The following is a 14,773-nucleotide window of genomic DNA, read 5'->3' on the forward strand; positions in this document are numbered from 1 at the left end:
CATGCCCTGAATGCAGCTGGTTTGCTTTTGCAAACTGCTTGGCTCAATGTGGACTGGCAGTGGAAATCCTACAGGTCCCAAGCAAAGATGCACACGGTGCTATCTCTGCCAGTCCAAACTAGCAATATCCGTCTGATATGCCTGACAAATACTGTGCACTGTATGGCCTTCATATGGAGGTAATGGCTCTCATTATAAAGCTTTGATTGTCCTGGCAGTGCACCCCTAGGTACCGGTTCATTTTGGGTCACGCTAAGGGAGTTACAGTAAACCACCCATCCTTGAGTTATGCTTCTCAGGTTGAAGCTTACAGTTTAATCAACAGTCAGATTTTGTTTGTTGTTGTTTTTTATTATTTTTTACTGGTAGTAGGAGTTAAGCGTGATCCTACAAAGAGCACACCGTTTGGTCAATCTCCTACATGAAGCCATATAATCAATGTTATTATATCTGTTTAAAGTTGTGAGGATAACACAGTGTTAATTTTCAGTTTTTTTGTGGAGCAGCAGCTAATCCGGAAGTTGGTTAGGACTTTGGCTCGAAAGGGGGATGTCAGCTGAAAGCGCCGACCTGGCAACCCTGCTGGCAAAATGCACCTTGAGCTGTAGCGATAAAGAGCCGTCACTGCCAGCGCTGACACGACTCAGTGAGGCGTCCTTGCTGCTGTTCATTTAGCTCAGAGGGACAGGGAAGGACGGGGTGACAGCACTTTGACCAAGCTATGCCGAGCAGGTAGAAACTGTCAGACGGAAGCCGCTAAAATGAGCGACAGAGCCGAGATGAGAGGGCCCGTAACCCGCCGGAGGAGGACGACTATCTCGGTCGGTGGGTCCGTCGGCGTGAAACAAGCCAACGGCAACAAGGGGCACGATGTCAGGGAGAAGCCTCCGCAGCATCCCGCTAAAGCGAAAAAGGAAGCGGAGGCGTCTAAACATGTTAGTGACAACGGGAAAGTGGAGGGAGAGAGGGGGATGCCGGGGAAGCAGAAGCAGCAGCAGCAGCAGCAGCAGCTCGCTAATAACACAAAGAAGCAGAGGAGCGTAGTGGAAGACATGAACGACAGACTCAGGTAACTGTCAGTTTAAAAACGACGTTCCAACGTTACGTCCGGAAGTGAACGTTAAAGTCACGATCAAGCTGTTGTGTATAATAATAATAATACAAATCAATTTGTAATGTGTGCTATCTGAGCAAAAATTCCTTTGTTTTTTTGTTTACTTTCCTTTTGTTTTATTTATTTTTTACCTAAACCTAATTTCCTGTCTTTACCATAAACTAATATGCTCTAATACAGATAGTAAACAAAGGTACTACGATTAATAGTTTTTTTTTTGTACAATATAATTGTGCCTTGAAGTCTAGTAATTAAGTTGTTTTAAAACATAAGCTCCCCCTACTACATTATCTGATCATTTTCTGGCCACAAAGCCACAAACCTTTTTGCTAAGCGTCACATATTTTAAGCTGACACAACTTTCACTGTTTGGGTTTGTGTAGTTTCTTCTCTGTAGTGCTGTAGATAACTTCAGGCTTCTTTGGCAGACCAGTGTTAGACTAAAATGTTACATTAAATAAACGTTTTATACTTAAGTTGAGTGTTCAGTACACTTAAAAACACTAAACATTATGTATTGAATTGCTCTTACTAAATTTTTATCCCCTTTAATCTGATATAAATGTTTCTGGAGAGTTGTTTGGACGCAGATTGATAGTTAATGGAATTAATTCTTCATTACAGCCCTGATAGTTCACGCTTAATGAATAAAATAATGAATTTGACACTCGGTCACTTGCTTCTTTTTGAAAGTCGCTCTAGGTTTGTATGCAAGGAAAATGTACTACAACTCAGAATAGACACAGTTGGTCTGACCCTTACCCTAGACATAGCCATTCATTTGATTGGTTGGCTCGTCAGGTGTGTTCAAGTGTCTGAAACATGCCTTACTTTGCAGTGAAGTCTGTTTAATTGTTAAAAAGCATTGACATGTATTTTGCATGCTGAAAAATGTAAAGGCCAGCATCCTGAGAGCATGTGATTGTTGCTGAAATAAAGTGAGTGCAATGCTTTTTTGAACCCCTGCCAGCTAGGTGAGGTAGCATGTGTTTTTGCAATGCTGTGCTTGCGCACATCCTTCTTCTAGTGTAGTCTGCCATGTGAGTGTCCTGACACTCACTAAGAAACTCTATATTTTTTGATTACCCTTTCCCTTCCTTACTTCAGTCAAACCAACCCTGTTTCTACTTTTCTTTGATCAATATTGCCTCATTTCACCCCAATTTATTTTCCTATCCTCTTGTCCTACGTTTTTTTTTTAACCTTTATTCGCCTCACCTCTTAGCCCTCTTCACATTTTCCCTAATTTTTCCTCTATGTATATCTTGGTCATATCTCTTGCTGCAGTCACGAATGATTGCGTAAAAGTTCTTGCTTGATGCATAAACTCGGTTTTCACAATTCACTTTAGGGTCAATACCTTTAACCTACTTTTTCACAACTCCTTACTTGTCGGGTGCAGCTCTAAGGACATACCCTTCATCGTTAAGAGATGTTCGCGTTCCTTATCTAAACCTCAGGTCCAAATTTCATTTTAATGCCAAAATAAACATGACTAATTTCCTGGCCATGAATCATCAACATTTTTGAGATAGTTTTCTTTGCTGTAAAGCACACAGAAAAGTAATGGTAAAGCCATCAAACAGCCAATGAAGAAGTAGTATAAATATCGGAATGAATATATGCATCATCGATTCAAATGTGTAAAATGTCTACTTTGTAAAAATATAATGCTTAAAAACAAGTAATTTATGTAAATACATTTATTTATTTATGTAATCGTGATTTGATTCACAGTAAGTTGTGAATGTGAGGAGCTGACAAAGCAAATATAATCACGCGTTCATTCACTGAAAGGACTGAGTGTGCTTATAAAGATGATTTTATCGCAGAGCTTAATAAAAAGCCCCAAAAACCCTCGGTAAAACTCTCATCTGTGTGTTTCTCTGCAGCTGTCACGTTCTGCAGGAGTCCCTCTTGAGCTCGGCCAGTGGCTACAGCAACTACAGAGGGATCCTCAACTGGTGCGTTATCATGCTGGTGAGTAAAAGTACGTGACTGCCAAAGCAGTGCACCATGCTGTGTGTTTCTGGCAGTTGCACAGACAGCAAAAGCAGAAGTGCTAGGCGACAATTGTGCAGTCAAATGTCCGTTAATCTCTGCCCGTCTCTCTCTCTCTTAACGATAGCGGTTTAATCGAACGTAAATAGAACATATTGCTCTGACCTGGTTTTCCTTCACACAAGTTTGATAAGGTGTGCGTTGATAATTTACAGTTTATTGTCAGTTTGTTTGTTTTATCAATGAAACTTTACCTAGCATGTAAAGTGGGCATGCTATTAGCCTGTATGTATAGTCATATCTACATTCACTTGCCATTTCATTAGGGTACACTAGTTAAACAAATGCATTCTAATCTAACAGGCTTGTTCTAAATCATAGCTTCATGGAGGTTAGGGTATACAACCTTTTTTTTTTTAAATAATGGAGAGAGCTTTTTATTCAGCTGTTTTTTTTCTTATTATTATATTGGTTGTTGTGTGCATGCTTGAAAATATCAAGTTTGCTAGTATGCACTGACACGGATCACTTAAAACCACAGGTAGCTTGGAAGAAACGCTCCATATGACAGGAAGGTAAATTAGCAGGAGCTCGTTTTTAATTGACTGAAAGGGTGTGCCAAAGTCTATACACTGTGTACATAGTACAGTAGTAGAAAAGCTTTTGCCCCATTGAAATGTGTGCATGTCTCCAGAGACACTCTGCTATGTCCCAGAACATCCTTAACTGAACTTAGTATTTTGATAGGATACAAATATCCAGTTAGCTGTAATCCAAATGAAATTGAAATGCACTTGGACTATAAATAAGACATTATACTATGTGTGTTTCTGTCTTTGCACAAACATGCATCGTTTGCAATATTGCATGCATGGTGATTCCTATTTGTTCATGAATGTTTGTGTAAGTGTCTGTTCCAGTGTTATAGAGGGTGTTTGTGTGTTTGTTTGTTTTTTTTTTCCAAATCAAAGCTAATTTTGCTTTTTCTGCGACAGGATTAAATCCTTCTTTAAAAAGTGTTTTTGCCATGACAACCATGTCTTCCTCTCTGTGGTCATCAGTGGCAGCTGACACTGCTCACTTCATACTTTTTAGAGGAAGCCTTTGGGATTAGGCTGTAAGCGTGTGAAGTGGAACCACTGAGCCTCGGACCTCTGTGTGAAGTCTGGAGCTTAGTTGTGTCATTTGCCCTTGATAACAGGACCATCAGCTAAACTCCTGAAATGATGGCGTGTTGCTAGAGATGAGATGCGCACTCATGCTCGTCTTTGTACTCTGAAAGTTGAGTTAACAGATATTACTATAGTTTGCAATAATGTACCACTTTATATTTTAGATATCGGATAACGTAACAGAAAGTCTTGCTCTGTGCCTCTGTGACGTTTCAGTCTGGGCCTGAGGAGTTTAATCAAAAGTAATTCAGAAGTTCATGAAAACTAATTTTCTGGTTACAGGTCTAAATCTATCACTGTTAAGTAGACATCAGTCCTAGCCAGCCAACAGAAAGTACTGTGCCTTGGTCATTAGGCCTGGGTTATAGAAAGATATGGTCAGACATTGCTCATACTGGATACAAGGCACAATGGGCCCAATTTCATTCTCTTAAATCTCTCTCCTAATGTGTTAAGGTGTGTGGTTGATAGTTATTAACATGAGTAATTCCCCCAAAACACTACATACGGGTAGGTGTTGTGCTATATGCAGATATATTGGAACCGAGAGATGCTAAAATAAAGGATGTAAGAGGAACTTAGCAGTAGTGAAATCGACTTGCAGTAATTTATGGTATTGGCATCGCAGGAAAAGGCCAGAAATGGCAAAACATTAGCGATGCTGTAAATGTGAAAAAGGAAGCACAGCAGTAACTGAAGTTTAAAGAAAATAGTTTGCCTGGAAATCTAATTCAAAAAATTGCCCAAGCCAAGAGCTGCATAATGACATGTGGTGGCCTGGCACTGACTGAGTGTCCGGTCATTTGCTTCAGGTGCATCCGTTGCTGAAGCCTCCTGCCAGCAATACATTAACCAACACACCATTTGCCAAAAGCATGGATGGTCAAAGCATTCAAGCGCAGTATATAAGCTGCAAGCTCAACACGTGCAATATCATCCGAGCGTTTAATTGGACCGATGAACCAGTTAGTATTTCTTTAGCCCATATATTTAATAATCATTATGTGCTAAAACACAGTAAGAGTAACTGGTAACCTCAGCTGGTTCATGACACTGTTCCCACTGATCTGCAGACAAGTAAACATGCACGTAGCTCAAGTAACCACAGGATGACGAGGGCAGCAAAACTGCAGGCAAAGCAAAACTTCACCAGCTGCAAGTTGGTTTAAAAATGTTTGATCAGTCAGTATTTGTGGAAACACATTTGCTTGGCTGTAAGGTTCCTCTTATTTTAAACCTATCCGACTCTTCTCTTCTGTCCTCGGCCATGGTCTCTAAGATACACTTGAATTAGACATGTATATTATTACAACAACTTTATTAACACTACATCCAGACAGAAGAAAATGTGGTATAATCAGCAAATAAATCAAATCAACTCTATGCTACCATATCTACACATATACGGGATTTGTTCTCTGCATATAAACTTGGAGCAGTGGGCAGCCATGTAAGGCCCCCAGTTTACTAGGAATTTATTTGATTTAAAAAGGTTATTGTACAAAATTTAAACAAAAGAAATGTGTATAATAGTGTATAATAATGTACACAGATTGATGAGAGATTGCTGAACATATTCTCCCAGAGAGTTGTCTCTAACTTAGCTCACTGACCTTTGTGTGGACGGGGATGATATGAAACACACTTGAAATATTGCAAAATCACATTTTGTAATACTCTCCATAAATTTAGAAGCTGTATATTGTGTTATACACAGTGGTCCTTTTTTTTTTCTAAACTGAAGGTCACTGAGACAGAGGTTGCTGGTTTGGATAATAAAGATAGTTGGAACAAAACCACATAGCTGTAGAGATTTGGCAAGCCGATAGGTATACAGCGTGACCTTATCATATGTCATACCCTGGCCATCTTCATTATCTTAACTGTCTGAATGCTGAAAATGGCTGCTATTATCTGTTAAGGTATGTATGCTATACACAGTGTTGCCTCTCAGAGTTGACCAGTTGCTTAGTTTTATCTCCTAGAAGCTCTGATAACTGGAGGCTGGGATGAAGCTGGACCTTGAACTTCAAAGCATAATATAATCATAAACTTATTCTGCTTGACACTTTTCAACACAGCAAAGCAGTGGCAGGGTGGAAAAGTTGTTGTCAAGTCGGCGGCAGGGACATGTTGCTAATATTAGACATGAACTTTTGCACTGCCAGTGTCCTTCTCTCAGTAGATTGCTCTGCATAAGAATAGATATACCTGTCTGTGGGCAGTGACTGGTTGTTCCACTGAAGTAAAAGCAGTTTTTAAAAAAAAAAAATGCTGTTGTTTTAAATAATGATGTAGAACAAACACATTTAAACCTGCAGGCTATTAATTAGCTGCGCTGTGGGATAAGGAAATAAGCCGGATTTGTAGCAAAGCATTTTTTAGCTGTGGGCCAGATTCATCCAGATACCAAACCACCTCAACATGTATTTCTATATTTTATAATTATACATTATAAATATTTCTTTTGTATGACTCTTGGTTCTCTTGTTATCTCCTCTTTCTCAGGGGTTGAGTAACGCTCGTCTCTTCTTGGAGAACATTATAAAGTGAGTATGCACCTTCGCACACATTGAAGTTCAAATCTACATTTATGTAATGTATACATACAAGAATGTAGTTTTACAGCAACTCCCATGCAGTTATCCAACAGGCTCCTGTTACACTACCATTCCCATTTTTATAAAGGCAGCCTAAATTAACACTTGTTTATATTTCATTTGTTACCGTGCTGTTTTGTGTGCATATTTTGTAGCCATCAGGTGGTAGGACTAAATCCAGACCTGTCCTGGCCTGGTTCTTCTCCAGGAATATGCTGCTGGGACCATCCCCGAACATTTTTGCACTGTGGATATTACTAATTATTCACAGTTTTGCCAAATCATATGAAATGCTTTGCTCCCGGTACAGCTTCATAGCCTTGTATTTTAAGTACATATTGTACGCTCTAACAGATTAGCAGTTACAGTATAGCTAACGGATAGGGGGGAAAAAATGAGATATAGTTTGTTTCCTCACTGACAATCTTGGAGACAACCTTGCAGTTGTGCTACTTTATAAAGTTATCCCAGGAAGAAACACCACGTTCACCTAAACATGATGTAACCATTATATTAATCTATTATTAACATTATGCTTTATAATACTAACTTCTCCTCTTTCTCCAGGTATGGCATCTTGGTAGACCCTATCCAAGTAGTGTCTCTCTTCTTAAAGGACCCCTATAGCTGGCCAGCAGCTTGCCTAATCATTGGTATGGGGCTTTTATTTTCCTGCCATAATGTCAGATAAATGGATGGTGCGGGACTTGCCTGTCCTTCTGTAACATAAACGCTGATGTTCTTGTTCAGGCGTAAAAACTGTTTACTTAAATCACATGTGGTAATAACCTGTATTTCACTTTCTCCTTGTACAAAAGGCTGATCTGAATATAAAAGATAGCTCATAGAATAATTCTTTACATAGTTTCTTACTGGTAAAGACCAGCATTGTAAGTGCGGTGAAACAAACTAAGGTGAATATATTAAATTACAAAATTATTTATTGAGCAGTATACTATCTGAACCTTGCACAACAAGTTCTGTATTTATTACCAGTTACCTGTTCCTCTGTTCTGTGTATTATTAAACGATGCAGTCAGTTGTAATTGTTGATATCTTTGTGTTGCTGTAGCTCACAGACTGTTTCTTTGTTCTGTGTTTTAGTGTCCAATGTGTTCATCTTGGCAGCTTTGTACACGGAGAGGCGTCTGGCTGTGGTAAGTCCTCACAATAATGTGCATATGTGACAAAAATATTCATCTTTTGCTAATCTGCTGATTTGATATTAGTGTTTTCTTACTCTGTAAAGGTAGTGGGTTTAATTAGAAGATTGTCAATCTGAGATCTCCTATCCTTAAATAGGTTCTTTAGCGTTCCTTGAGTCTACAAATTAAATTCAACTTCACAGCCCCACCCTTCTTTACACCCTTCTTTACCTGCTCTTAACTCTGATAAGAACAGCACTGCTGACCCAGACTAGATTAGGTATATAATCCAACACCTCTGACAAATGCTAAAAGCGTTGACTCTCAAGGGAAAGAAAAACACATTTCCACATGTATGCTCACTGATAAAAGACGCTTTTGTTCATTCATTTCTAGGGTACCATCTCTGAAACTACAGGACTGATTCTTCACGTTTTTAATTTGACAAGCATCTTGATCTTTCCATCAGCCACAGTACTCGCTTTGAACTCCATAACTCCAGGTATATGTTCAATACATTTTTATATATACATTCAACACACACCCTCTTAGGTAAGATAACTGCGCGTGTTTATTTCGATGCCAACACAAGAATATGGGTCTCGAGATTGCTAATGTAATGATGTGTACGCACACGCCAATCAGCACTCCTTTGATCTATTGCATTATTTATTGTACTCATTTATGGCGTCTGTGTGTTTCTCTCTGTGTGCGTGGCAGTGGGTGGTGTGCTCGCCCTAGCGGTCTACACAGTGGTGTTTCTCAAGCTGTACTCCTACCGAGACTCCAACCGGTGGTGTCGAGAAATCAGACAAGCCAAAGCCAAAAGACTGACACGATCGTACTCATGTAAGTATCTGTATTGCCGCTTGCCTAAGATCAAGAAAGATTTATTCACAAACACAGGTTCTGCACACTTCTAAGGATTTAATTTTTAGCTTTATTACTACGCTGTACTACCATCTAGTGGTGGCACAGTGAACTGATGTTTCTGGCACAGCAGATGACAGTAGATGAGAGGTGTGTATCATGAGAAGCTGTATCGTCGCTTAATCAGCGTCATGACTGGGATAAACCACTGAACAATGTTTGAAATTAAACATGTTAAATGTTAACTGCACCCCTGTTTTCAGGTCCCAATGTGGCACAATCCAATGGGTCAGCTGTCCATACTCATGTCTCCTACCCAGGAAACCTCACACACAGAGGTACAGTAACCATGCAGGCACCGGAGACAAACAGCACAGTTAACGTTCTACCATCAGCAGGAGATACAGTGGATGGAGGGACATCATGATTGTCCCAGTAACTGATACTGTCAAAGTATACCGATCAGCCACAACATTAAAACCACTAACAGAAGAAGTAAATAACAGTTTAGGAACAATTCAAAAAAACGTGAAAAACGGCACGAAGTGTTGACCTGGCCTCAAAATTCACCAGATCCCAAACTGATCTAACGTATCTGGGATGCACTGGAACAAGCCTGATCCACAGAGACCCCTCCACTCAAAACATGGGACCCAAAGACCCCCACTAACAACATTCTGTTGCCAGACACCACAGGACACGCTCAGAAGGACACAATATTAGACAGGTGGTTGTAATGTTATGCCTGATTGGTGTACATATATTAAATTTAATATCAGAATAATTTACCTGCACCAGCATAATGACACAATAGTCCAGTATACAGCATCTTTCACAAGGCTGCAATGTTGAGGTTATAGCCAACAGTCAGTGAATTTAAACTACTACTGCGTACGCACTGTTAAATAACAATCTGACCCGTTTGTCTGTCTTTAGACATGTACTACTTTGTCTTCGCCCCGACTCTCTGCTACCAGCTCAACTTTCCACGGTCTCCGCGGATACGCAAAAGGTTCCTATTGAGACGACTTTTTGAAATGGTGAGGATTTTTACCCAATATCAACCAAATTAAATGGCAGGAAATTCATCACCAGCATAAACAGAGAAAGGTTTGTTTTAGTTGTGACTTTTCTTGCGCTTTCTTGCAGATTTTCTTCATGCAGTTGTTGGTGGGATTAATACAGCAGGTATGGTGAATATTTACATGCCATACAGAGTACTGAAGGTACACTGTACTCACTCATTACAGCAAAAATTTCAACAGTTATGTATTGTCTTCTGTGATTTGAAAAGAATAAGTCAAATGTGTGTCTTTCAGTGGATGGTTCCCACTATTCAGAACTCAATGAAGCCGTTCCAGGTGAGTAAACTGTACGCACACAGACAAGCACGCTTAGTATAAAAAAGAAGAGCTTCATGTAGTAGTCATCAAGTAGCTCTCAGCAAAGCAAGAAGCAGGAAATTGTTGACTGTAATTGGCGTCCTCATTTTACTCTTTGTGTCTCACAGGAAATGGACTTTTCCAGGATGGTCGAGCGCCTTCTGAAACTAGCTGTGAGTGGCATGACAGAAAGAGAGCTTTTGTAACTTTTACCTCACAAGTAACCACCAGAATAAACCAGTTGAGATGCACATGGTGGTTTACACTGGAGGCCCCAAAGATTTTTCCTGTAGTTGAAACCCTACCAACCTTGACACCCTCTCCTCTCCTCTCCTCTCCTGAAACTCCTCACCTCTCCTGAAACTCTCCTCTCCCAGGTCCCTAACCATCTAATATGGTTAATATTCTTCTATTGGTTTTTCCACTCCTCTATGAACTTTGTGGCAGAGCTGCTGCAGTTTGGTGACAGGGAGTTCTACAGGGACTGGTGGTGAGTACAGACACTACAGTATTAAGCCCTATGGGCACCGGACTATATCCATAATTTGTAAAGTAATAATCACACCGCACACCTGTTCCTCGTAACCCAGCGATCCTGTGATCATACTAATTCAGTGTGAATTGGCGGGAACAATACAGCGTAATATCGCAATAGTTTGACTGGCAGTGGTGTCGATACTTTGACATCGAGTATCAGCCTTTTATGATATGAACTGAACTCTTTGGAACTAGAGTGATAAAATCAATTACTTTTTTGGTCCACTAGATTGTGCTCTATATGAAGTCAAAATATTCAGTACGTTATCGCAATACGCACAATAATATTGTGTTGTAGCTGATGTATCATGATAATATCATATTGTGAAGCCTCTGCTGACTCATAACGCTAACAATAAGGCACATCAACAGGTACATTTTCACTCTGTGTCCTATTTAATCTCCCGGGTAAAATTTCTTGGTGCATTGTCTTTTTGGATTAAGTTGTATAATGACACCATATAAAGCTAATTTTAATTCATAGCGATGAGTCCATGCAGATGTGACCATACAAATACAAACATTCCACAATAAGCAGACCGCGTGTCACACACATCATGTAATTGCAAACAGATTTATTTACCTTGCAGCCTCGTAGCGTTGAAGTCAGGCCTTCATCTGGTCCATCTTTGTTCATTTCAGGAACTCTGAGAGTGTCACGTATTTCTGGGCCAACTGGAATATCCCAGTGCACAGGTGGTGCTTGAGGTGAGCACACCACTTTCTACGAGGAGTTCTTTTAGTATTTCCGACACTTTCTTTGCTATTTGGGCTTCTCATTGTAAGGTCTGTGTTTGATCATCTGTATGTTTTACAGACACTTCTATAAGCCAATGTTGAGAAAGGGTGTCAATAAGTTTTTGGCTCAAACCGCTGTCTTCCTGGTTTCTGCCTTTTTCCACGAGGTAAACGACTTTATCTAAAAATTTACGCCTATTGTTCAATGCAAATTTAAAATATTAAACTTAATTTGAAACGTTGAAGAGAAAATGCATAGCAACTGACAACAAACTGGCTCCTGAAGTTAAAAATAAAAAGAGTTAATTATGAGTCATAATTGTGCAACTTTCTGAAAAACTTTCTTCTTTTTCTTCAGTACCTTGTGAGTGTTCCTCTGAAGATGTTCAGACTGTGGGCCTTTATGGGGATGATGACTCAGGTAAATTCAATTGTCCACTGCTTTCACTCTGTCACAAACCACCCTTCTGTCCATAACTTCTCCATAAACCTGTACACGTGACCTCTGACCTTTTAATCCTTTCAGGTTCCTCTGGCTTGGTTTGTGGGTCGCTACCTGAATGGAAACTACGGCAACGCGGCCGTATGGATCTCGCTCATCATCGGACAGCCGGTCGCCGTGTTGATGTACGTCCACGACTACTATGTCATCCATTACGGGAGCCCTACCTAGGACTAGACAAACACTCACACATTCTCCTGCACACATCCGCACCGGCCTGCAGGACGAGCCGATGAGACAATGTAGGGCAAGTTAAGTGGACAATATAAAGGTAATATGAAGATGTTGCAGGAAAATAGTTTGACTTTTTTCAGGTTTGCTTTCCGGAGAAACAGACCACAGTGTTTCAGGAAATTATCTCAGAAATGCCAGCAGCACGAGTAGTGCTTGGTGTTGAGCTCTGGTCTATCTTTATAGACTGAACTTGTTTGGTTACACCGTCACCACGTAGTGTTAAGTGTGTCAAATTTAAACATTTAATCCTGGACACAAAAGTGATCTCTTACTTTGTTAAAAGTTGGATTTTTCTTAAGCAACTTTAAAAGTATTCAAAAGTTTGAACACCGCTTACAACCAAGCACTCCTCCTGCGTTGTGGAAGTTTAAAAATGTACACGGCGCCCGGTGCAACAAATGTGAATCACTGCCGAACGAGCATAAGCTAGAACAGAGTCCTGCCTCCGTAGAGCCAATAGAAAAATCATGTTTCTACGTCAGTGGTTGAGAAGCCACTTTTCATGCATCCAAAGGTTTATTTTAGGGTTTAAGCTGAACGTTAAAAAATTCCAGCTGTCCATTTAAGATGTCCTTTAAAATGACATTTTTTTTTTTTTTTTACACATGTTCTGTACACAGCCTAAATCCCCTCTCTATTTGATGCAATTCAATTTCAAGAATTACAGACATATGAAATGGATGTTAAAATGTTTGAAGGAAGAAAGGATCCTGCTCCAAAGAGGAGTGTCATCTACAATCAATGCAAGCTCTTAGTGTAACGGTACATGCTACATGTGTGTGTTATTTGCCTTGGCTTTGTTGTCTTTTGTCTGCACGTCATTTGAGTCATCAAATGGTTTACTTTATATTTTGTTGGTATAACTGTATGCAGTTAAATTGTGCCATCTTGAAATTATTATTTGTTGCAATATGTTTTGAATCAGTTATTTAAAGCAGTATTTGATTTATCCATTCGAACCAATGAATGTTCATTTGCACTTTAAAGAGATGCATGCTGTTGACTAAAGCCATAGATTTGGGTCTGGGTGTATTCTTTATGTTGTCATGTGAAGGAAACTCGTTAAATTGGAATCACTTGTAATTTACTTGGTGATATTTAGTTGTTATATTACGTGGCTGGCTTAAGTTCATGTTGTTTAAAGGTAAAACAGAAGCTGCTGTAGTAAAATAGGAAATTCTAACGGCCTCGAAACGATTCATGTTAGATGTTCCACAGTATTTATTATAAACTCCAAAGAGGTTCATTGGTTTGACCTAAGCCTTGCCATATAACAAGTTAGAAGGAGGAAGTTTTATTTTATTTTCTAAGTTTTAACCGGTTTTCCTCCACACAGCGAGTGTTAACACAATGAATTGGAACCTTTTTTATTCATAAAATATTTGCCCTGTCTTCTTTCCTTACTGACCACATATCAGGGAGAATAGTTGTCAAACTAAAACACCAGTTATCAGAAAGACTGTGTCAGCATTCCTTATTAAAAATAACAAGTGCCTGCTGTAAAAATTGATAGTATTGATGCCAATAGTTTTGATGCCAAATACAGGACATATAGAATATATTGCAGCATGTGTACTTCTTTACATCTACCGATTTATTTGGAAAATTCTAAATCTCATCCAACCTTTAAGTCTGTGACTTTTTTTGTCTCAACAACTAAACTTTATTTTTAAGAACACCTTTCTGACATAAATCTGAATGAACAAACGGCACCTTCTTGATGTCTAATGGTCAGATACACTTCCATCAACAAATGTGACAAAAAGCTGTGAATTTTACGATCTGTGAGCAGAAGTTAGCGTATTTGTAACAGACACCAGGGTTGATGTCTGACAATTATTCTTGAGGAATCGCATCATGATTACCAAACTGACAGTCTGAATATCTGTAAGTCAAGAGCTGCTATCTGGTCTTCTTTTAATGTAATACAAAATGCACAGTCACTGAATGGAAACACTAACCACTGAGTTAAAGTGAATGGGAAGTGTCATCACCACAGCTTTTCATATAGCATGTAATCTATTCTTGAGTTGAAAATGCAGCTTTAAATTGTTTTGTTTTTTTTGTTTTTCTTTGCAGGAGTTAATTTTGTGATTATTTGATGCAACATGTCAAATGAATGTATTGCTGGTTTAGTTTGTACTGTGTAAAGAAATCCAAAGTGAGATTATATGTTTTGGGAATGCAACCAATTTTCATAACCTTTCACATGAAGATATTTGTGCTGTTTGATAAAGAGAGTTTATATCCAAAGACTGGACTGGTATATTTTGCTTTGTACGTTTAGAAACAAGTCATTAGCAGAGTGGTTTATCCTGCAGTACCTGGGTATCTGGCAGAACACACAAGCTGTTTGCAGTAGTCAAAACATGTACCTGTCTTTTGAGCACCGCTGTCCATTGAAAACTGAGCACACACCAATCCATATAAAACCTGTGTGCAAGGAGCAACGCAAAATAGTAGACAAAACTCATGCTA

At 39.3% G+C, this 14,773-nt stretch overlaps 1 protein-coding gene across 1 annotated transcript; it reads left to right on the forward strand.

The window, feature by feature from the left end:
- The first annotated feature begins 702 nt into the window (after window positions 1–702).
- On the forward strand, window positions 703–14,759 carry dgat1a (diacylglycerol O-acyltransferase 1a). Its single transcript, XM_084563617.1, has 17 exons — window positions 703–1,069; window positions 3,007–3,094; window positions 6,796–6,836; window positions 7,455–7,540; window positions 7,992–8,044; window positions 8,429–8,534; window positions 8,753–8,881; window positions 9,166–9,240; window positions 9,839–9,942; window positions 10,052–10,090; window positions 10,222–10,263; window positions 10,413–10,457; window positions 10,662–10,774; window positions 11,464–11,529; window positions 11,639–11,726; window positions 11,918–11,980; window positions 12,086–14,759. Exons 1-17 carry the CDS (start codon window positions 762–764, stop codon window positions 12,230–12,232), a joined length of 1,593 nt encoding a protein of 530 aa, XP_084419743.1. The 5' UTR covers window positions 703–761; the 3' UTR covers window positions 12,233–14,759.
- The last annotated feature ends 14 nt before the right edge of the window (window positions 14,760–14,773 follow it).

The sequence above is a fragment of the Chelon labrosus genome, assembly GCF_963514085.1.
Source record: "Chelon labrosus genome assembly, chromosome: 16".
Classification (NCBI taxonomy): Eukaryota; Metazoa; Chordata; class Actinopteri; order Mugiliformes; family Mugilidae; genus Chelon; species Chelon labrosus.

Coding starts and splice junctions, on each gene's coding strand:
- dgat1a (XM_084563617.1), top strand. CDS start 762: ATGAGCGACAGAGCCGAGATGAGAGGGCCCGTAACCCGCCGGAGGAGG. Junction 9,943..10,051: donor TGAGACGACTTTTTGAAATG/GTGAGGATTTTT, acceptor GCTTTCTTGCAG/ATTTTCTTCATGCAGTTGTT. Junction 11,981..12,085: donor TTATGGGGATGATGACTCAG/GTAAATTCAATT, acceptor TAATCCTTTCAG/GTTCCTCTGGCTTGGTTTGT.